Genomic DNA, 24,253 nt, shown 5'->3' with positions numbered 1-24,253 from the left:
CAAGCCTGAATTTGTTGTTATATAGTCCTACAATGATGACCTACCTGTCATCACTTGTCAATAAAATGGTGTGGCATTTTTTTTTTCCTCCCAGTAATTTATTATGGTCAGTAAGAAGCTGGTCATTCAGGAGGCCCCTATCAGACAATGTTGTACATCCCCACAGGCAATAGTGCACACTGAAGTCCCCAAGTAAGGGAAACGGGGAAGGGCAGGCAGGCAGGCAAGGGAGTTGGACTGAGGTAATCTTCTCAAAGTAAGTTCCTGACCTGGAGATAAATAAACATACATATGGTGACCACTGGGTTCATCTGCACTTTAATTGCTTTTGTTTCCAAAACAGTACGGAGGGGAATAAACTCGCTGACATCTGTGCGAAGTAATCCACAGACCCCTGCAGATGTTTTCTCAGGATCAGTACATTTGGTAATCTCGGTTGGGGAATGGTAATCTGAACTGTGTTTCTCGGAGAGTGACACACATCGCAGAGCAGATGACAGTAACATCCACTACAACTCCATTTACTGTCATGTTAATCGTGCCCTGATTAGATGTGAAAGGGCTAGGAGGACAGGTCATGCATCAGGATCACTGTATATCACTGTCTCAATATTATGAGGAGGACAGTTGCTACTCACCATATAGCAGAGATGCCGAGTCGCAGATAGCCACAACAAAAAGACTATCACAATTACAGCTTTCGACCATTCGCCTTCGTCAACAGTAGAGACACACACACGCACACACACACACACACACACACACACACACACACACACACGCACGCACACACACGCACACACACGCACGCACGCGCGACTGCTGTCTCAGGCAACTGCAACTGCGACCAGCAGCACCAGTGCATCATGGGAGTGGCGACTGGGTGGGGGTTAGGAGGAGGTTGGAGTGGGGAGGGGGAGGAATAGTATGGTGGGGGTGGTGGACAGTGAAGTGCTGCAGGTTAGACGGAGGGCAGAGGAGAGATGGGGAGGGGGGAAAGAAGTAGCTGTCTGTCCACATGAATGGCCACTGACAAACTGTGACCAAGAAGCAAGTGGACCACCCTGTTGCTGAACACACTGCCAAACATAATATCCTTATTTCAATGACTGCTTCACAGCCTGTGCCATATTGATCCTTCCCACCAACACCAGCTTTTCTGAACTGCACAGGTGGGAACTTTCCCTTTAATACATCCTACGTTCCCGTAACCCTCCTGGCCTCAACTTTCGTTAGTCACTGCCCTCATCCATCCAGCCCCTTTCCTGTTCCCATTCCAGCACTACACAGCCGTCATTCCACCACCACATACAGTCTCTCTATTTCTCTCCTTTTCCACTACTCCCCCCCCCCCCTCCATCTAACCTGCAGCACTTCACTGTCCATAACCCCCACCATACTATCCCTCCCCTTCCAGCCCCAGCCTCCTCCTTACCCCCACCAAGGTGCCACTCCCATGACACACTGGTGCTGCTGGTTGCAGTGTGTGTGTGTGTGTGTGTGTGTGTGTGTGTGTGTGTGTGTGTGTGTGTGTGAGTGAGTGAGTGAGTGAGTGTATTGTTGATGAAGGCCAATGGCCAAAAGCTTTAATTGTGAAAGTCTTTTTGTTGTGTCTATCTGCAACTCAGCATCTCCGCTATATGGTGAGTAGCAACTTTCCTTCTCATAATATTGTTACTTTCCATCCTGGATTTTCCATTGGTTGTTTATCACTGTCAGTCACAGTGAGGATAGAACAACAGCAATTAACACTGGTTCAGAGTACAAGGCATATGGATATTCTGGAGAGCGAACTGGCTGACCGTTTGGCTAGAGAAGCAGTTACTTACCAAACATTCACTTTGATAATCTGAAGCAGATTTGTGGGTGCAAATAGCACCTCTTCTCACTCTGAGCTCGAACAACATTTACTAGGCTACTGTCTGCTCTAATACACTACACACTATCAAGGAGATTACTGCCGCATGGCGCTCCATTCCTCTCAGGAGGAATCCACCACCCTATACTGTTCTCCATTAATCATATCAGATTAGTTCATAGTTTTAATCAACCACATTTTGTGGTTATGGAGCCTTGCAGACAGCAGCTCATTCCTTGGTGAAATTCCCCCTCCTCCTGGTTCTTCACACTAAGCTTCGCTATCTGGATTCTCTACCTCTCATGTTGGCAAAAACTTCAGATAGTTGAACTGGTTCTTAGTTTTCTCCAAGAAAAGTGGTTTTAATTCTCAGATATAATGTTTTAAGCTACTTTTGGGTTTGGGGCAGGGCAGTTAAGTTGGGACATCTCCTGCCACATGCTGGATCTGAAGGACCCTCAAACCTACCTCCTTTGCCAGCTGCCTTTGTCAATCCCTTTTATCCTTTTTTAATTGCTTTTAGATGCAGTTAGCCCTTTTTTCTGCTGCACCCTATTATCTGTTTTACAGAGTGCCCTCCAATGAAAAGTGAGTGCTGCCCCCTCTTTAATACTTTGACTGTAATGGGGAGATCTGGCATCTTCAGGGTTACTGGACTAGCCTTTTCCTGAGATTTCTCCTTTTTCTCTTTCACTGCTGTTGGCAGTTATATATCTAGCCAACATTCACATAATGTGACAAATATTATGAATGACTTGTTACACTGTAAGAAACCTGTGCAGGTATAATTAACGTAATACAAATACATTTATTTGGTGTAGTTTAGTCAAATAGAACCTGGCATTTTCTGTCATTCTTATGGATGGAAAGAGGGCTCCTACAAGGTATGAGTTATGCTTATCGGAACTGTCTTTTAACTGTGAGTGGAATAAATGAACAATCTGATAACAATTTCATGGTACATACTTATGTATAATAACACCAACTGTACATTCAATCACTGCAATGAAAATACAATATATTTACTACTGAGTTGTTGAGATATTCACATTTCATGAACATCTATTAAGTATTAGACTGTTAAGCATAAAGTTGTAGAAGTAGCATAAAATACCTTTAACTTCGTGCCAATATTGCTTTGGCACCCTATGTTGCACTAGAGAGTAGAAAATCAGTGCAAGGAACTCTCCTGTGACACCTTCATCGTAGGCCTTTCCAATTTCTTTCCACCTTATATTCTGCCAGTACTTTATCTTGGCTTTCCTTAACCTGGAAAGCAGTTGTATGTTAAGAGTACCAAAAGCTTATCATGAAAACAGGTTAAATTTTAATATAACTTTAAAAATTCACTTTACACTGCATGTACAAAAATCACTCAACATTAAGAAACTAATCCCTCCCAATACAATCTCAGTTTGAGAATACCAAATGATGGTGAACTAACCTCCCTGCAAATACACTGAGAAAAAATGAGACCACGAAGGAATTATCCATATAGGACAGAAATCTACAGATCTGGTGTACATGTACAGACAAACAAATTATTAGTTTTAGAAAAAATTGACAATTTATTCAAGAGAAAGAGCTTCACAAACCGAACAAATCAGTAATGCATTGGTCCACCTCTGGCCCTTATGCATACAGGTATTTGGTTTGGCATTGATACAGTAGTTTGATGTTCTCCTGACGGTTATCATGCCAAATTCTGTCCAATTGGTGCATTAGATCATCAAAATCCCAAGCTGGTTTGACAACAATGTCCATAATGCCCCTGAAGTTCTTAACTGCTAATTGGCAAGCATGAAGACAAGCAGTAGAAGCTCTTGCTATGTGGGGGAGGGCATTACCTTACCGAAATGTAAGCCCAGGATGGGAAGGGTAACGAAGCGGGGCACAGAATATCATTGATATACTGCTGTGTTGTAGCAGTGCCACGGATGACATCCAAAGGGGTCCTGCTACGAAAAGAAATAGCATCCAAGATCACCATTCCTCGTTGTTGGTCCGTACGGCAGGTGACAGCCTGTTTGTTACCCCACAGCTGTCCGGGGCATCTCCAGACAAGTCTTTGCTGATCACTGGGGATCAATTTGATGCAAGACTCATCATTGAAGACAATCCTACTGCAGTCAATAAGATTCCAGACCAAAGACGTGTCTGGAGACATGCCAGACAGCAGTGGGACACCAACCCGACTCACCTGTCATACAGCCCAACAATCACGAGAGATGGTCTGGGGAGCCATTTCATTTCATAGCAGGATCTCTCTGTCATCATCAGCATCTTTACAGCACAGCAGTACACTGACAATATGCTACTAACTCTTGTTGCCCTTCACGGCAAGCCAATCTGGACTTACAGTTCAGCAAGATAATGCCTACTTGCATGCACAAAGCAAGAGTTTCTACTGCTTGTCTTTGTGCTTGTGAATCCTTACCATGGATGGCAAGGTTGCCGGATCTCTGCCAAACTGAGAACTTTCGGGGCATTATCGGCAGGGCCATCCAACCAGCTCAGAAATTTGATGATCTAACACACCAAATTGGACAGAATTTGGCACAATGTCCCTCAGGAAGACTTCCAACAGCTTTACCAATCAATGCCAAACCAGATAACTGCTTTTGTAAGGACCATAGGTGGACCAATGTGTTACTGACTTGCTCAATTTGTGAAACTCTCTCCCTTGAATACGCCATCAAATTTTTCTGTCACTGTAATCGTTTGTTTGGTTGTACTTGTATATCAGATCTACCAATTTTTGAACCATTCAGATAATTCGTTCTTGGTGCATTTCTTTATTGTCTTAAGAGGTATATGCAAGGTAGCACAGGGTTTTAGTTCCAACAAAGTCTCAGTACTTTTGAAACACTGTACTCACTCTGGCAGGGCAAGAAATCAGCTATTGCACAGTTGAATGAAGAAGCCCAAAATTAGAGAGAATTTACAGGAGCTTAAAGTGAGATCACTAGTACAGAGGGAACAGTACTCTTCCCAAAATAAAAGAAAAACATTAGGGTTTAACTTCTGTGAAAACGTCATCAGTAAAGCCCAGATTTTTATGTAATTACACATTCTTTTCCTCTGTTCCTGCATATATGAAAAATGTAAATATTTACGTATTATGTTGCTACAACTGAAATATTTCATTGTAATGTTACATGTTTTTTATATTTCTGTACGATTACATGTTTTACATATACTATTATTGTTTTTTTACCCTTGTTCATATTTCCTCAGACTCTCTCAAGAGGCCAGTCCCTTGGAAAAATATTTACTTCTATGGTAAGTCAGATGTGGATAAAGTACTTTCATACAGCATGAATGTATCTCAAAGCCCCCCTCCCCCCCCCCCCCCCCAAATCATGTTTCACTAGTGCTAAATGTAGTGTTGTCCCAAATGACTGTCCAAATGAAATGGGATACATGGATCAAAGCTGTTGGTTTTTATAATGAACTTTTGCAAGCCATGTAATCAATGCTTGATGATTACTTTCAAAAGGATCTTCAGTTCCAGTACAAAAGGCAAAAAATGCTTTCACTGAACTTAAAACAATAATGCTCTCGTATACAACCATAGCATCTTCAGGTTCCTTGCTAACAACTTTAAAGAATTAGAGTCTATCTTGTTACCTTTGCAGAAATCATTAGAAATTGTTGAAATTTCAAATGCAAAGTGACAGACATTAGAGGTGATATTGAGCACAAGGTAGTGAATCAGTCTGACACTGTTTTAGTTAGAAATCCAGACTAGTCAACTTTTGCTACTATTTGCTGTATTATCAGTGGAGGAGAAGAAGACAGTCCACTTGACAACATTTCCAGCAATATTTCATTTCCTAAAATTTTCACCATCAACATCCTCTGATGTGGAAAGACAGTTTTACTCCTACAAATTCATTCTTTTGTTTGGTGAAATTCAACAACTGAAGAAAATCTGGAGAAGTGCCTCGTTTATTGCGCTTCACCACAAGAGATAATGCACTGTATGCAAGCAATTTCAGTGAAGATAGAAATTTTAGTAAACAGAAGTGAGCAAAAATAATTTTCTTTTATTAGCACAATATAGACTTCCAAATTAGAAATTAAGTAACATAAAATTTACCTTCTTAATGTACATTTCATGTTCCTGGTATGTTTGTAATACAATAGGTTAGGATGTACTTGAGAAGCTGATTTCAACTGAAATTGTTTCTGTTGTTCATTGCATTCAACTGGATTCTGCAAACATCTGTCATGCAAAACCCAACTCACTCTTTTCTCACACAATATCATGAAGCCGTGGTTGAAGGTTATAAAGTGCATTAATTATTTCTCGACTTCTTGGAAGTATATTAGTCAGTACCACATCAACACTTATTAACAGGACTGCTATCAGATGGAGTACCATATGAAATTTGTCAGATATTGAGGTAAGTAATTGCAGAATAGGAAATCAGCTAAAACTGCTCAGCAGAGGAAAGACAACTGGATCAGATGAGACATGTGGGGTTATACAGAGATTATGAGATAGACTTCAGTCCCCTTCTGCCAGTAATTTAACATGGTTGTTGGAGCAATGGAAGGTAGCTAGCAATTGGAAAAATGTGCAGGTCATTCCCTTGATCAAGAACAATCATCAGGTAGATGTGCATAATTGCTCATCTACATCTCAGACGTCTGTCCATTGTATGATGCATGTCCAGGAAGTAAGTACCATTTCATTGTGACGAGAGCACTAAGCATGAGTAGTGCTAAGGTTGCACGAGTCATTCTAGGATAGTGCACAGGCCATGTTTAGTGTTAAAGACAGTGTGCTTTTAATTTTACTTGAGTACCGTATTAACTCGAACCTAAGCCATACTTTTTTCCGGTTTTTGTAACCCAAAAATCCGCCTGCGACTTAGAATCGAGTGCAAAGTAAGCGGAAGTTCTGAAAAATGTTGGTAGGTGCTGCCACAACTAAGTTCTGCCATCGAATATATGTAGCGCTACACAGGCATGCTTTGCAGTGACAAATACTGGCACCAAAACCTCTGCGTCAGTAAATAAATAAAAAAAAAAAAAATGTGGAAGATGAGCTTTTTTGTCCACCCCGAGTTTCGACCACTGCATTTTCATACATTATCCTACAAAGTAAATACGAATTCCGTATTGTTCATCTTCGAATGTAGCAGCATTTCAATGAACTACGAAAATACGACTAGCAAGACTGTTTGGGATGTTTGTCAATATGGCCAACTCTACGTTCTGAATTTTTTTCTACCTGTGAGAAGAGATGGTTGCTAATAGGAACTTTTATGTATTGTGAATCACATGCAGTATTCTCTTCACCATAAGAATAATACGAATATAAACATTTTGCCATGTATTGTTTCGTGTTTGCTGCTATCTCATTTAAATCCTGCCTGCCTAATGAACTACGAAACTAGAGTGAGACAACAGCAAACGCGGAAGAATATACATATCATGTCATATTTATATTCGTATTATTCTTATGCCTAATAGTGGTACAGTCAGAAATGAAGCATGGCAATTGACTAGATTTTTAAATCTAAGATGACTAATTTCTGTGCAGAATGTAATGTACCAAAGAGGCGTCTGCAAAGATTTTCAAACGGAGAAAAAATTTTGCTAAATTCTCGTTCAGAACATCTTCTATCATACACAGTCTATTATTTGGTTGTTGTTGTTTATTATCAAACAAAGCAGCAGTGTAAGTAACATCAAATAGCAGTCTCTTGCCATTGTTTCGCTAATGAGACGATTCGTCTCTGTTGTTTTTTAATTGTAAGCGGCAGTAGGATGCACAAAAGCAAGCCATGCCGCGAGCGGCGACAGGTCGTAAACACACATTATCAGAATGCGATAAACAATCATGACACAGTACAGTAATGCATTTTCAGCTTAGTGACGTAAACACCTACAACAAAGAGAACGGCACTTATCAGATCAAAGAAAAATAAGCAATCAATTCAAACCAGATGAAGCTTGTGAAAAAGGAAGGGTACCCATAAAAATATGGACGGAGTGCCTGACACACAGCAATGGCTACCTGATAAAGCTTAACTGCTAAGCTTACGACTCGAACCAAACTACTGTAGCTGTATCGTCATTTATTCTACCTAAATTGTGTCTCATATTACAATGGCCCAACTTTGTTTCGATTTGGAGGTGCGGCCTAAAACTTTTCTCCCCCCTTGAATTTCGAGTCTCAAATTTCAGGTGCGGCTTAGATTCAGGAAATTTTTTTTTCCTCGATTTTGAGTCTCATTTTTCAGGTGCGGCTTAGATTCGAGTGTGGCTTAGATTCGAGTAAATACGGTAACTTATGATTTATTCTGTGGTGTCCGTTTGAAGGGGTTGTGACTTAGGTGTCTTGTATTATGGGTTTTTATGATCTTGGTTAGGCAGACTTTATGCTTGTTATTGGTGCCTGCCTGTAAAAGTAAAGAATTACAAGCTGTAAGAGGTGAATAAGTTTCCATGCTATTTGTCTGAGGTCTTGCATGTGTTAAGGGTATTAAATTTAAAGGGGGTTGGCATATGTTAAAGTGTACTATGAGCAGCGGGCACAATCAGTTCCAGATTGACTAATACACGGTGCGGCACTTTTATTGACGTAAGTCCGGCAGTTAGCTCGGCCAGCTACATTTTGGTAACGCTCGGCACTACTTGGCTGTATCCTGTCAGTCGCTGCTCGCCACAGTAGTTGACAGTAGTTAAGTATTCTCTCTTGTAATTATTTGGAGATTCTTCTCGTTAAAATGTTTGGGCTGTGCCAAGATGCGTCCCATTCCAAGTACGGTAGTTCGCTCACTCTTGTATTAGGGTGGTCATCCGCTGGGGTTGTGCCCGCTGTTGCGTGGAAATTAAACTGACTATTAAGGTAACTGTCTTTTCTGCCTAAATATTGTTAAATTTGAAAGGGATTTCATGAGTGACTTCAGTGGAATAAGTCACTATATAACTGGTGGAATTCCGTTGTACTAAAGTTCCCATTGGGGAATTTGCTCTTTTACTTAAAATTTGTTATTTAATATTCTGTAGTGTGGCTTGTTTTACCAATGGGTATTTAGTCCCGAGCGGCACAGTGCTGGGACATAAATAACTCTCCGGCTGCGGTGGTGCAAGAAAATACATGGAGGGATGTCTACACTGATGCCTCCGATTCACTGACGCGTCTGTCACCAGCTGTCTTTACTTGAGGTGCCATCGTGAGGTAACAATTTTTACACGAAATCTCGTTCTGTGGACACCACCACAAAAATGTGGTGCCATTCATCATGGGACTGTTTACTCCGCACGAGTGCATTACTCAACATACTCCAGCAGCAGACACTAAAAAAGAAGCATTGTCCATTTCAGAGAGGTTTACTGTTTGTATTTTAAAAGAACATTAACGTTTTTCCTCCCACCTACAAATCGTGACATGACCATCATGAAAAGTCTGAGATCTACAAGCTTCACTAACTATCATTTTTCCCATGCTCTATTTGTGAATAGAAAAAGAAAATAGAGAACAGACACTGGTAAAAGAAATATCCCTGAAACGCATCATAATGTCAATTGTGGAATACAGCTGTAGACAAATCTTGTAATCAGTCGCCTGTTTGATTCTTACTGATTTTTAATCTTTTATTTGAATTCTACATTGATTATCAAATGGAAACAATAAATGATAAATTTGGAAAGTATGTTTTACAAGAATAATGCTTTTTATTTATAATTACCAATCACATGAAAATGCAAGTATTAGCAATAAATTGAAATCTGGAACGAAAATGCAGAACATCAAAAAGAAAATGAAATACTTTAATGCTGGTGATTGTGCAGTATTACTGACATTCATTGACAACCAAAATGAGTAAGCACCCAGGAAACGGAAACGGAATCAAGAAACACGAGAGTAGAGGATATATGACACTACTTCAGTGGTTACAAAACTCAGTCAAATTTACAAAGAACTTGCAGTATGAGCCCACTTCTCAGTATGAAGTAGCACCCCCTCTCACCTGGATGCATGTTAAGATTCAGTTAGGAGGAGTGTCATGAAGTAATTGGATCTCCTCTTAAGGTGAGCTGACTCACAGCTTTTATAAATTGTCCTGACATACAGGAATGAAGATGGAGTTTACTGCTGAGCTGGTCTCTCACGTTCTATTGGGGGACAAATAAGGAGATCTGGCTGGCTAAGGGAGTACCTCAGTATTATATAGACAGTTCATACAGATATATGCCACATATGGACTATCATTGTCCTGTTGAAAAATGGCAGAGCCAACATCAGGACACAGGATGCCCATGACTAACAATTGCGGTGTCAAAGACTAACAATGCTGTTCCTCTTCGAAACATTGGAAGAATGAGACCTGTCAATGTCGCTACCATGCTGACACTGGTAATCCAGTGCAGTGCAGAACTGCGACACATCATTGAGCACAATGCAATGCCATTCATCAGCAGTCCATTCTTCCCACTCACGACACTATTCCAAACGGTGCCGTTTGTGTTGCGATCTTAATGCCAGCCAAAGTAAGGAACAATACTGCCCTAGTCCCGCAGCTGCTAATCTCCAACCAGTGGTGTGGGACGATGTAGAATGTTTTGAGGAGTCCATTAATGGTTTTTTGGATGTCAAGCACAGACACGAAAGTGTTACAAAGTGCTTGAGGCTCCTTTCAAACTCTCTCAGGTGTCAATAACATTGTCTCACACGAGTATGTGGCACACGTGTGTCCTCGACAGTGATCATTCAACATCTGATGCAGTCCATACAACTTATACACTGACGAGGCAAAACATTTTGACCACCTACTTAATAGCGTGTTTGTCCATCTTTGGAATGAAATAGATAACTGACTCTGCATATCAGGGATCTGACGGTTTGTTGGTAGGTTCGTGCACGTATTTTGCATCAGATGCCTATGCACAGGTAGTGTAATTCGCATAAATGATGGTCCACTGATTTGCATATTCGGTGGCGGCACCTGACAGCAATATGGCTGGGTTCCACAGGATTTACTTTAGGTGAATTTGGTCACTGAGACATCACCCTGAGTTCACTATAATGCTCCTCAAGCTGCTGTAGCACCATTCTGGCTATAAGACGCACACACTTGTACTGCTGAAAGACGACATTGCCATCGGTGAAGACGTCAAGCATGAAGGGATGCAGGTGGTTCGCAGCTGGTCCCATGCAAGCACAGAAAAATGTGTTTCATAGCATAATACTGCTCCCACCAGCCTGCATCCGTGCAGTGTGCTGCACTTATCGAGCTGCTTTTCACCTCAATGATGCCGTTTTTGGAGACGACCATCAACGTAGTGTAGCACAAATGTGATTCACTTGAAGAGACAACATGTTTACATCAATTGATGGTCAAATCCTGATGGTCCCATGCCCACTGCAATCATAAATGACAATGTCACGGGGTCAACATGTGAACACTTAGGGGATGGTACACTGTTGATCCCCATGTTCTGTTCTGCGAAACAGTTGTGCACGCACCAGTATTGTGCTCTTTCGGCAGAGATGCCACAGATCATCTAACCTACTTAACAGAGCAGACAAGCCTCCGAACTCCACATTCTGTGAAGAGTCGTGAACGTCCAACCATTTAGTGCCTAGTGGTAGTTTCACTATCCTCCTACCTCTTTGCATAGATGCTGAACATTTGACCAGCTTCACCATTTTCGAGATACTTGTTCAGAGGCTCTGCGTAATAATAATCTGCCCTTTGTCAAAATCGCTTGTCTCAATGGATTTCCCCATTTGCAGGCCATATCTTCCCTTGGATGATCCCATCTGTGCCTGCCCGCTTTACATACTTTTGTTACCACGTCACGTGCCTGCAATGCCATCAGGCGAATTCAAGTGTTGCGGTGGGCAGTGATCATAATGTTTTGGCTTATCGTATACCCTACCAGGCCTGGCTAGCAATACTAACACTAATGCATTATTGTGGCTGTTCTACATGTCCCAGGGGATTGCAGCTCTAATGATTTACATACTCAATGATGAGTGTATGTGTATAAAGTTACAATGGTATCTGACCATGTCTTTGGGGTGCTTCACATTGTCAGGCAGTGTATACATTTTCTTCATTTAAAAATAAGACATTTCACATTTATGTATCAGATATTAATTGATAATAAACAACATTTTTATTCTGGTAAATGTGTTTAGGGTCTCCTCATAAACCCCTGGATCGGTTTCAACCAAATTTGGCACACAAACAGAAAACTTCTTAAGTATCAGCAATGTGGGGTTTATAACCTCCTAGCTCTGACAGGAGCAGAGATGTGGGCAAAAAAAATATAGACTGCCCTGTACGACAGGCATGTTGTGTCGGAATAGTATCAGCTTGATAAAATCATAACCAGCCGACCAGTTGCAATGGATAAAGAAATTCTTTACCTAGGTTTCAACAAATATAAATTTGTCTTCTTCAGAAGGTAGCCTAAGGATAATGAACATCCTAGCTTACATTAGAAAAGTATGAAACTTAAGACAAGAATAAATTTTAACACAAATTAGAGAACTCTTGCATTACAGAAATATGATGACAACTGGTACTTACAATTTTACATTAGTAAGGACTAATGTACCATCACCGGTTTTACAATTATCGGCATAGATCCATTTGTCACAAATGAAAGATAGCCCTAGAATTAGGGTTTGTCACGTAAATACAAGATAGTTCATGGATCTTGCAGAGCTCACAACCGACTGAGTGTAATCGGCGCGCGTAGTTACTCTGAAACCAGGGCAGGTGGCGCTCGTGCCGAGAAACATGTGCCAATTGGCGTACAAAGACAACGTGTACATTATCAGTACTAATAACGTCCTTAGGTGAAGTGACAATAAAAAGGAAGGAAATTAACACTCCCATTATAACAGTATGGGAGCACTGGTACAAATAATGTAGTTATACATCAAAAAAGTAGGTGGTGCTTACGCCGAGAAACTTATGCCCAGTGGCATATACAGCCAAAATAAAAAAAATTACATTACTATATTAGTGAAGCCCAAAAATGGTATATATGTCAGAACTTTAAAATTGACAATAATGGCTCTTGTCAAGAAAGAATTACGGACATTATCCTGTTAATACACATTGATGGGGAAAACCAAAATTTTTTAGAGCCAGGCAAAATCACATAAGGGCCGATGAAGTAGCAACATACATCGTGAGAAAACCACCATTACATAAGTGGCAGTGAGCTTGAAGCATTGAAGGTGCATCATAGCTTCCTGAGGAAATAAATCACTAAGGTTACCAGCATTAATGTTATACCATAAACAGTACAGGTTTAAGGTCTTCAAAAAATTGTCTACAAGCAAGGTTCAACTGGTCGTTCTGTATATTACCGTCCTTGAGCTCAAGATGTTTGAAAATTTGTAACTCTTCCCACAGATCTAGTCTACACCCTTTGACTTCTCTGTGTAGGATAACAGTGTCTTCTAAATGCTTAGGCGTATGACTGGCTATCAGGTGGTGTTCAGCGAAAGTAGAACTGTGTATATTTGCTCCTTTTTTACCTAATAGGTGTTCTTTATATCTTGTTTTCACAGGACAGCTATTACAGGTTAGTTTATAAACCCCTGAATTGGAAAACCAATTGCCAGGGATCTCGACTGAATGTACAAGATTTCTCATTAAACTGTTATCTGTAGAGAAGGAGACATTGCAGTTACATTTTTTCATTAGAAGACATTTTATCCTATACGATATATTACCCAAGAAAGGAATAGAAATAAATTTTTTAGCTTCTTTGCTATCAGTGGGGAGGTTATTGTTCAAAGTCGAACAGTTTTGGGAAGTTTTCTTACTGAACATGTAATCAATCACATTCTGATTGTACCCATTATTAACCGCAATCGCTTTGATGACACTCAATTCTTTTTGTTGATCGGCAGGTGATAAAGGAGTAGTTACCATACGGTGAATGGCAGAATGAAAAAACACCAGTTTATGAGCTTTTGGATGAGTTGAATCAGCAGGGATGACATTATCTGAATACGTTTCTTTACGGAAGATGTTGAAATTGAAGGAACTATTCTGTATAGAAATTGTTAAACCAAGAAAGTTAAGTTCACCTTTTTCATTCTGAAGGTCTGTTGTGAAGGAAATTTTTTCATGTAAACCACTGAAAGTATTGAAGAGAAGCTCTAACACACGATCAGTACCATCAAAAGCAATGATAATGTTGTCAACATAACGTGCATAATAACGGATTTTGTGGCGTAATTCTGAACTTGAATTGAAGAACATTATTTCCAGAGTGTTGATAAAAACATCTGCCAAAATACCAGCGAGGGGACTACCCATTGCTAAACCATCCGGTTGTACATACATTTTCCCACTGAACGTGAAATAATTTTATTTCAAAACGAGTTTAAGCACACTAATCAGTTCCGCAATCTGAATTTCACTTAGTTTTTTATTTTTTAGTAGATTCTTTTTTACAAGGGCTATGGTTACATCGACAGGGACATTTGTATAAAGACTAACGATGTCAAAGGAAACCAGTCTAGTGTCAGGTGTACATCTTACAGTTTGAAAGTTGTCGATCAACTCCTTGCTGTTTTTAACCAAAAAATTATTTTCAAATGTGAAAGAATCTTTAATTTTAAAACGGAGGCACCTAGCGAGTTTGTGATGTGGACTACCTATTCCATTCACTACAGGGCAAATCGCGTAATTTTGTTTATGCAGTTTAAACTGACCTCTGAGCATGGGTGGTTTCGGGTTCATATTTATAAGGCATTTTTGAGAAATGGATCTATGCTGAAAATTGTAAAAACTGCGATGGTACATTAGTCCTTACTAACGTAAAATTGTAAGTACCAGTCGTCGTTATAATATTTCTGTAATGCAATAGTTCTCTAATTTGTGTTAAAATTTATTCTTGGCTTAAGTTTCATACTTTTCTAATGTAAGCTATGATGTTCATTGTCATTAGGCTACCTTCTGAAGAAGACAAATTTATATTTGTCGAAACCTAGGTAAAGAATTTCTTTATCCATTGCAACTGGTCGGCTGGTTATAATTTTATTATGTAGAACCGTTGCTGTTGTGCAGCTATGTTCAAAATATTGAAGTATCAGCTTGCTTTACTGACATGCTTAGCAGGGCAGCCTATATGTCAGGGGGCAAGAAAAGGTTTATTAGCACCTGATGTGCAGGCTACCTTGCATAACAGGTGTGTTGTGTCAGAAGTATTGACCTGCTTTACTGACCTGTTTCGCAAGGGCTACAAGTGGGCATGGGCACAGCTGGGAGAAAAAAGAAGGAAGATTACGGTTTAATATCCCATCAATATCGACCTGTGAGAGGGTGGGGTAAGGTTGAGATGGATATAGTATATGGTGGACAGAGAGAGGGGTGAGGAGGCAACAGACATAGAAAGGGGATGCTGTTCAGACGAGTTAAACGCTACAAGCTTGGCTACAGATGACTATCAGCACTCTGGATTATTGTTTACATTAAGAAGCAATATGCCTTTTTCTATGTTGATATTCCTACCTGGAGTTTCTATTGTTTAATTTTGCAATACATTATTAAGGCAGATCAAGTAATTTTTTTGAGTGCTACACTACACACAGATACGTGACACTATTGTTCCACATAGTTACTAAGTCCCTGTAAACAACAGTCACAACGTTCTACCATTCACTCATTTTCTCGAGCAGATATCTGGTGCTTAGTCACAGGGGCAGTCAAGAAATGATTTCAACAGATTAATTTGTCATCTTGGAAAGTCTATACAATTTAGGAATACTTAAACCATTGGAACATGGCCATAAACGTATGTAAAGTACAAGAAGCACGCAGTGTCTGTCCTAAAAGTACCCGGAATGATTTTTGGTAGTTGGCAACGCTGGCTGGCAGGGTGGAGCTTTGGGTGGAGTAGTTGGTGGGGGATCTAAGCTTTGAAAAGATACTAGTGTCAGTCGCCTGCGGGCAGTTGTTGAGGCAGGGTCACACTCCATGCACCCTCGTCGAGAAAAACTGGACCAGTTTTTGGAGCAGTGTTATGCAATTCTTTGTGAAACTGGGCAAAACTGGGGCAGAGAAGCTTGAAATGCTTTGAGAAGAGTGTTGTGATGGGGTAATGAAACAAAGCCAAACTTTTATGTGGCACAAAAGGTTCCGGGAAGATCTGGAGCCAATCAACTATTATGTCTGCTCGGGATGCCCATCGACATCACAGACAGACAACTCGGTGCAAAAAGTGCATCATGTTGTGGACAAGGACCAATGATTAAGTGTTTGGATGACTGCAGAGACAGCAGAAGATCCAAAAGCAACCTTTCATGACATTTTAACTGTGTATTTACAAATGAGGAGGGTCTGCATGAAAATGGTGCCAAAGGTACTGACGAGTGGGATGAAGGTGTAGCGTTTGTTGCCAGGAATTGCATGAGCACTATGAAATGATCCCAGACTTTTTGGACACAGTGATCAAAGGGGATGAGACAGATTTTTTTAGTACAATCCCAAAACAAAACATCAGAGCAGCGAGTAGCACACCAAGGAGTCTCTTGCCTGAAGAAAGTAACCATGACCAAATAGCAAATCAAAGCAATGCTCACTGTGTTTTGTTGGCAGAGAAAGTGTAGTTCACAGTGAACTTGTGCCACAAGAACAAGCAGTCAATAAGGCGTTTTACTGCGAAGTGCTGAAATGGTTGCGCAACTGGGTTTGACACATCCAAAAAGAAGTTCGTAACAACTGGATCGTGCACCATGACAATGCATCAAGCCAAACTGCGCTCACTGTCTCCGAGTTGCTGGTCAAAATGGGTGTGGCAATGCAGCTCCAGCTGCCATACAGTACCAGTCTGCCACTAGCAGACTGCTTTTTGTTCTCAAAAATCAAAAGAACCTGAAAGGAACTCAGTATGGGACACTGGAGGTAGTAAAAGCATCTTCAACAACTGCACTGAAGGAACCTTCAATGATTGAATGAAGTGTTGGCAACAGCGCATTGAAGCAGGAGGAGAATACTTTGAAAATTTCTGAAAATATTGCATAAATGATGTTACAAAAATTCATTACTGAAACTTCTGGGCCCCACCTTTGTAACAAAAACTTAATATTGGTTTACCACATGTCAATACTTTAATCAACGAAGCATAATTGTAAGAGATATAGCAAAATGTACATGTGTTGGTTACAACCATAGATATATTGTGGCATTCTGCTTTCTTGAAGAAGGCATTGAAGTGTGCGAAACCAATCCTGAGTACACCTTTTTAACAGACTTCTCATACTTCACACAGATTTAGGAACATGCTCTAATTATCTGTACATTCCTACAGTTTTAGACTTCCAAAGAAAACAGATGAATCTATCAGAATCAGTTAAGTGAAACAAATATTACAATTGTGTAGCTGACAACTGAATTTTATTTTGAAAAAATTTATACCACTTTTGCTAAAAAATAACAGCTACGAATAAAATCATAATTGAAAAACTTATTTATAACTGTTACTAAGTTATATAAGGGCTGGAGAATGTATTAGTCTGGTGGCAGATTTTGAGTCTAAGATGCACTATATTTCAACCAGTGTTTTGCGCAATATTCATGTTATAATCGATAATGAGACAATACATGTTCTTGAGACATGAAATATGGTGTTTCATTCCACAGTTTGAATCACAAACTGGACCTCTCACCAATCTAAAAGAACATGCCCACTTCGTCAGCTAAGTATTCATTAAGTTTCTGTCTATTTTTCCTGTCTGAACAGTATGTACCACTAAAACTGTCTTGACTTAATAGCACTGTTGCAGCTATCTATTTAGCTGTAGATAGGAGGGTATATATGCTATATAGTGCTTGTTTAGAATGGCGAAGTTGGTTAAAAATCCTACCAATTATGAGATTTGCTCTGTAATTCATTTTCTGATCGTCAAAAACAGTAAACCTGTCGACATTCATCAACAGATGTGAGGTTTACAGAGAAACAGATCACTGAGTCAACGGTAACAAGATGGGTCCGACAATTCAATGGACATGATCAACTGATCAATTACTAACAAAAGGGGCATCCATGTATCGATAATGAAGAACTGGTCTGTACAGTTTAAGAACTCAGAGGAAAACAGTTTATAACATCCCATCACCCTAAGAACTCTGCGCAAATTTCAAGATCCCTTCTTCATGAAATTTTCTGAAAAACTAAATTATCAAAAGCTTTCTGTTCGTTGGGGGCCAAAAACCAACAGAGCACAGAAAAAGGAAACAGTACCTGATCCATGCATGTTACAACAAAAATTGTGATGATTTTCTAAGCAAGAGTGTGACTGGAGATGAGCATGGGTCACTTGAATAACACTCAATCTTAACAATCAACGGATCGGAGGCACACGGCATCACCAATGGAGACTTTAGCAGACAATCACCTTCACACCTCAAAAGGTCATGTGCATGGCCTTTTGGGATAGACACAGCATTCTCCTGGTGCATTTTTTACTGTGAGGTGAAAAATAAAAGAAAATGTTTACTGTGGGACTTTTGAAACTGCATCGCACAATACAAAATAAGCTCTGCAGACAGCTCACAAATTGTATTGTTTTGATTCATGACAGTTCTAGAACTCTCACTGCTGACAAGACATCACCGCTTGCAGAACTTTGGGTGGAACCAGTTTGACTCCCCCCTCCCATACAGCTCTGATCTTACCCCAAACAACTTCCTTCTCTTTCTGCACATGAAAAAGTTTCTTGGTGGTCAAAGATTTCATCAACGATGAGTTCAAAAAACTTGTTACAATAAAAAAAACACACACAAATTTCAAGCTTTCGCAACCCAAGGTTGCTTCATCAGGAAAGAGGGAAGGAGAGGGAAAGATGGAAGGATGTGGGTTTTAAGGGAGAGGGTAATGAGTCATTCCAATCCCAGGAGCGGAAATACTTACCTTAGGGGGAAAAAAGGACAGGTATACACTCCCTTACCATCCGCACATATACAGGCACAGGCGGACATATGTAAATGCAATGCAAAGAGATTTCAAGCTTTCGCAACCCTTTGCATTCACATATGTCTGCCTGTGCCTGCATATGTGCAGATGTGTGTGTGTGTGTGTGTGTGTGTGTGTGTGTGTGTGTGTGTGTGCGCGCGCGTGCGCGTGTGCATGTGTTTTATTGTGTCTATCAACATACCAGCGCTTTCTCGTTTGGTAAGTTACAGCATTTTTTTATAATATAAAAAGCAGAAATTCCATCCCACCACCAGATAGAATCCAGAATCTAAATAAACCTGAAACACAGTCATGAGCCTGTCTTCCAAAAGTCTCTGTCTCACAGAAGTATCAGCCTTTTCCAAAAGTCTCAACTTTTGTCCCACACCCAAATTCAATTCAGAAGGACCTTGGATAAAATGCAACCTCCTCCTCCCAATCCCTACAGAAAGTACATTTTTTCGTCACCAACCCTACCAATTAAACTTGATCCAAAACCAATATTGAGCCCTGCCTGACTCAGTTCACTCCGCCATCCAACTGTGATTCACCCTACTGCCACTGAACAATCCCCATTAGCTTTCCAGCATTTCCTAGCCTATAACCTTGCCTCACCATGATCCTCAAATCCCTCAAAATGGAAACCAATCTCAAATTTGCAGAAAGAACTGCACTCCACCACCTAAAAAATGATCACCACCGGTACGTGCCCCAGTGATCAAATTCCAGAAATACAGCAGGATCTCCAGTCCCTTTTCGAACCCTTATGCTCATCCCAGAACCTCCGACACCCCCCCCCTCCCTTCCCCCACCCCTACCACTCCCCACACTCTTATCTTCTAAATGCTCGCGTGAGTCTATAACACAACCACCCAGGATGCCTATTGTGGCTGGTTACTGTGCTCCCTCAGAGAGAATCTTTGCTCTCTTAAACCAACACCTTCAGCCTATTACCCATAAGCTACCTTCCTACGCAATGTGATCAAAATTATCTGGACACCTCCAAAAACATTTGTTTTTTGTATTAGGTGCATTGTACTGCCACCTACTTCCAGGTACTCCATATCAGTGACCTCAGTAGCCATTAGGCATAGTGGGAGAGCAGAATTGGGAGCTCCGCGGAACCCACAAACTTCAAATGTTGTCAGGTGACTGGGTATCACTTGTGTCATATGACTGTACACGGAGATTTCTGCACTCCTAAATATCCCTAGGTCCACTGTTTTCGATGTAATAGTATAGTGGAAATATGAAGGGACACGTACAGCACAAAAGTGTACAGGCCGACCTTATCTGTCGGCTGACAGAGACTGCCGACAGTTGAAGAGTGCCATAATGTGTAATAGGCAGACATCTATCCAGACCATCAGACAAGAATTCCAAACTGCATCAGGATCCACTGCAAGTACTACGACAGTCAGGAGGTGAGAAAACTTTGATTTCATGGTCGAGCGGCTGCTCATAAGCCACACATCATGCCGCTAAATGCCAAACGACACCTTGCTTCGTGTAAGGAGTGTAAACATTAGACAATTAAACAGTGGAAAAATGTTGTGTGGAGTGATGAATCATGGTACACAATGTGACGATCCAATGGCATGGTGTGTGTATGGCGAATGTCCGGTGAATGTCACCTGCCAGCGTGTGTAGTGCCAAAAGTAAAATTTGGAGGCGGTGGTGTTATGCTGTGATTGTGTTTTTCATGGAGGGGGCTTGCAGCCCTTGTTGTTTTGCGTGGCACTATCACAGCACAGGCCTACATTGATGTTTTAAGCACCTTCTTGCCTCTCACTGTTGAAGAGCAATTCAGGGATGGCGAATGCATCTTTCGACACGATCGAGCACGTGTTCATGATGCACTGGAGTGGTTATATGACAATAACATCCCTGTAATGGACTGGTCTGCACAGAGTCCTGACATGAATCCTATAGAACACCTTTGAGATTTTTTGGGACGCCGACTTTGTACCAGGCCTCACCAACTGACAGTGATACCTCTGCTCAGTGCAACACTCCAGCACTCCATGAAGAATGGGCTGCCATTCCCCAAGAAACCTTCCAGCACCTGATTGAATGTATGCCTGCGAGAGAGTGCAAGGCTAAGGGTGGGCCAACACCATACTGGATTCCAGCATTACCGATGGAGGGCACCACGAACTTTTAAGTCATTTTCAGCCACATGTCCGGATACTGTTGATCACAGTGTATATAAGATACCAATGACTTCCTCCAACTCGCCACAGTTCCTGTTCCCTTACCACTCCTGATTTCACCTTCCTCTACACTAACATCCCCAATGCCCATGGCCTTGCTGCTGTTGAACACTGCTTTTCCCAACAGCCAGCTGTCTGCAAACGTATAACGTCCTTCCTGGTCAGCAAGACCAACTTTAACTTCACTCACAATTACTTCTCCTTTGAAGGCATCACTTACTAACAAATCTATGGTACAGTAATGGGCACTCACATGGCACCATGCTATGCCACCCTATTCACAGGCTATCTGGAGGAATCCTTCCCAACCCTCCAGAATCCCACACTCCTCACCTGGTTTGCACTCACTGATTACATCTTTGTGATCTGGACTGACGGTGAAGACATCCTATCCACATTCCTCCAAAACCACAATACCTTCTCCACCATTAGCTTTACCTCGTCCTCCCTAAACCAGCAAGTTACCTTCCTCAACACCCACCCCTGGTAGCTGGGTGGTCAGCGTGACAGAATGTCAATCCTAAGAGCCCACAGAATGTCAATCCTAAGGGCCCGGGTTCGATTCCGGGCTAGGTCGGAGATTTTCTCTGCTTAGGGACCGGGTGTTGTGTTGGCCTAATCATTATTATTTCATCCCCATTGACATGCAAGTCACTGAAGTGACATCAAATCGAAAGACTTACACCCGGCGAACAGTCTACCCAAAGGGAGACCCTAGTCACACGACATTTACATTTATTTACCTTCCTCAATGCTGACCACCTCAAGGATGGCTACATCAGCACCTCCATCTCCATCAAACCTACCGAACACCAGCAATACCTCCACTGTGACAGCTGCCATCCACTCCATCCCAAGAAATCCCTTCCATACAGCCTACAGGATCAAACAGGTAAAAACACACGGCCTAGTAGAAATCCTTGGATAACATCAGAGAGATTGAATTTAATTGATGAAAAGAGAAAATTTTAAAATGCAGCAAATGAAGCAGGCAAAAGGGAATACAAATGTTTAAAAAATGAGATCGACAGTAAGTGCAAAATTACTGAGCAGGTGCAATGAGAGGACAAATGTCAGGATTTAGAAGTAAATTTCACTAGGGGAACGTTTAACAGGGCTTACAGGAAAATCCAAGAGGCTTCTGAGAAAAACTGAAGCAGCTGTATGAGTACTAAGAGCTCAGATAGTAAACAAGTCCTAAGCAATGAAGGGAAAGCTGAAAGTTGGAAGGAATATACAGAGGGCCTATACAAGGAGGATGAACTTTAAAGCAATACTATAGAAAGGGAAGTAGATGTACGTGAAGATGAGATATGAGATATGATACTGCAAGAAGAATTTGACAGAACTCTCAAAGACCTAGGTCTAAAGTAGGCCCTGGGAGTAGACGATGTTCTGTCAGAATTACTGATCGCCTCAGGAGAGAAACCCATAACAAAACTCGTACATCCGGTGTGCAAGATGTTTGAGATAAGCAAATACTAACACAAATTTTTACAGAAGAACGGAAAAACTGGAAGAAGCCGACCTTGGGGATGATCAGTTTGGATTCCAGAGAAATGTGGGAACATGCGGGGCAATACTGACCCTATCCTTATCTTAGAATATAGGTTAAGGAGGCAAATCTACATTTATAGCACTTGTAAATTTAGAGAAAGCTTTTGACAATATTGATTGGAATACTCTGCTTGAAATTCTGAGGGTGTAAAATACAGGGAGCTAAATGCTATTTACAGCTTATACAGGAAACAGACAGCACTAGTAAGAGTCGAGGGGAATGAAAGAGAGGCAGCGGTTAAAAAGAGAGTGAAACAGGGCGGTAGCCTAACCCCTGTACACTGAGCAAGCAGTAACAGAAACTAAAGAAAAATATGAAAGGTAGGAAGTCATTTCTGAAGGAATTTGTCTTGAGTGTAGCCGTGTATGGAAGTGAAACACGGACAATAAACAGTTTAGATACAAAGAGAAGAGAAGCTTTCGATATGTGGTGCTACAGAAGAATGCTGAAGATTCGGGGAACTAATGAGAAAGCACTGAATGGAACTGGGGAGAAGGGAAATATGTGGTAGAACTTCACCAAAAGCGGGGATTGGTTGATAGGGGACATTCTAAGGCATCAGGGGACCACCAATTTAGTATTGCAGGGGAGTGCATGGGGTAAAAATTGTAGAGGGAGTCAAGCAGATGAAAACTGTAAGCATAATAAGAAAGATGTAGACCACTTTAGTTATTCGGGGATGATGAAGCTTGCACAGGACAGAGCAGCATGAAGAGCTGCATCAAACCAGTCTTTGGACTGAGGACAACAGCAGCCTAGATTCCCATGGTCATCACATCTGTTGAGATGAGCAGTCCCTCTCCAAATATGCCGAAGGTCTCACCGAGACGTACACAGACTAAAATAACCTACCAAACCTTGCAAAGAAATAGATCTCCCGTGCCTTGTTTCTCCTGTCACCTCCTTTCTGCCACATACCCATTGTCTCATCTCTTGACTCAAGTTCCACCCAGGAATCACATTCTCCACCAGAGTTTCAGCTACCTCTCGTCATGCCCTGAAATGAGGAATATCCTACCCTCTACTCTTCCCATTCCCTCCACAATGGCACCTATGGAACATCCTTGGCTATCCCGACTTCACTGCTGCTCCCAAACCCTTGTCTCACAGCTCATACACCTGCAACAGATGTAGATGCCAGACCGGTCCCACACATTGTCCCACTAGCACCTACTCCAGTCCACTCACAGGGATCTCCTCTCCCATCACAAGCCAAACTCCCCCTAAAAGCAGCCATATGATCTACAAACTAAGCTGCAATCATTGTGCTGCTTTTCATGTGAGCATGACACCTAACAAGCTGCCTGTCTACACGAATCGTCACATCTAAACTGCAGTTACGAGACAGCTGGTCCATCCAGTTGCTGAACATCCTTCCCAACACAATGTACTTCACTGCAATGACTGATTCACAACATGTGCCATCTGGATCCTATCTACCAACACCAGCTTTTCAGAACTGTGCAGGTGGGAACTTGCCCTACAGTATATCATTCATTCCTATAATCCCCCTCGCATTGACCTTCGCTACCCCCAGTCCTCCAGCTCCCCCTCCCTGCTCTCTCTCCATCATTACACACACCTTCTATTCTGCCAATGCACCCACTCATCCCTTTTCTACTCCCACGCCCCCCCCCCCCCCCCCAGTCCATCTCCCCCAACCACCAGCTCTGT

General features: G+C 41.4%; 1 protein-coding gene across 2 annotated transcripts in view; it reads right to left on the bottom strand.

Moving 5' to 3' along the window:
* The window catches only part of LOC124717071, a 78,245-nt gene that overhangs the window by 6,491 nt on the left and 47,501 nt on the right, over window positions 1-24,253 (bottom strand). For both annotated transcript variants that reach the window (XM_047243753.1, XM_047243754.1), the window contains exon 7: window positions 2,973-3,127. In XM_047243753.1, coding sequence (XP_047099709.1) covers window positions 2,973-3,127 — 155 coding nt within the window. The remainder of the gene's footprint in view (window positions 1-2,972; window positions 3,128-24,253) is intronic.

The sequence above is a fragment of the Schistocerca piceifrons genome, chromosome 9 (genome assembly GCF_021461385.2).
Source record: "Schistocerca piceifrons isolate TAMUIC-IGC-003096 chromosome 9, iqSchPice1.1, whole genome shotgun sequence".
Lineage (NCBI taxonomy): Eukaryota > Metazoa > Arthropoda > Insecta > Orthoptera > Acrididae > Schistocerca > Schistocerca piceifrons.
The sequence above is the reverse complement of the archived record's forward strand: the minus strand, read 5'-3'. Positions and strand labels throughout refer to the sequence as shown.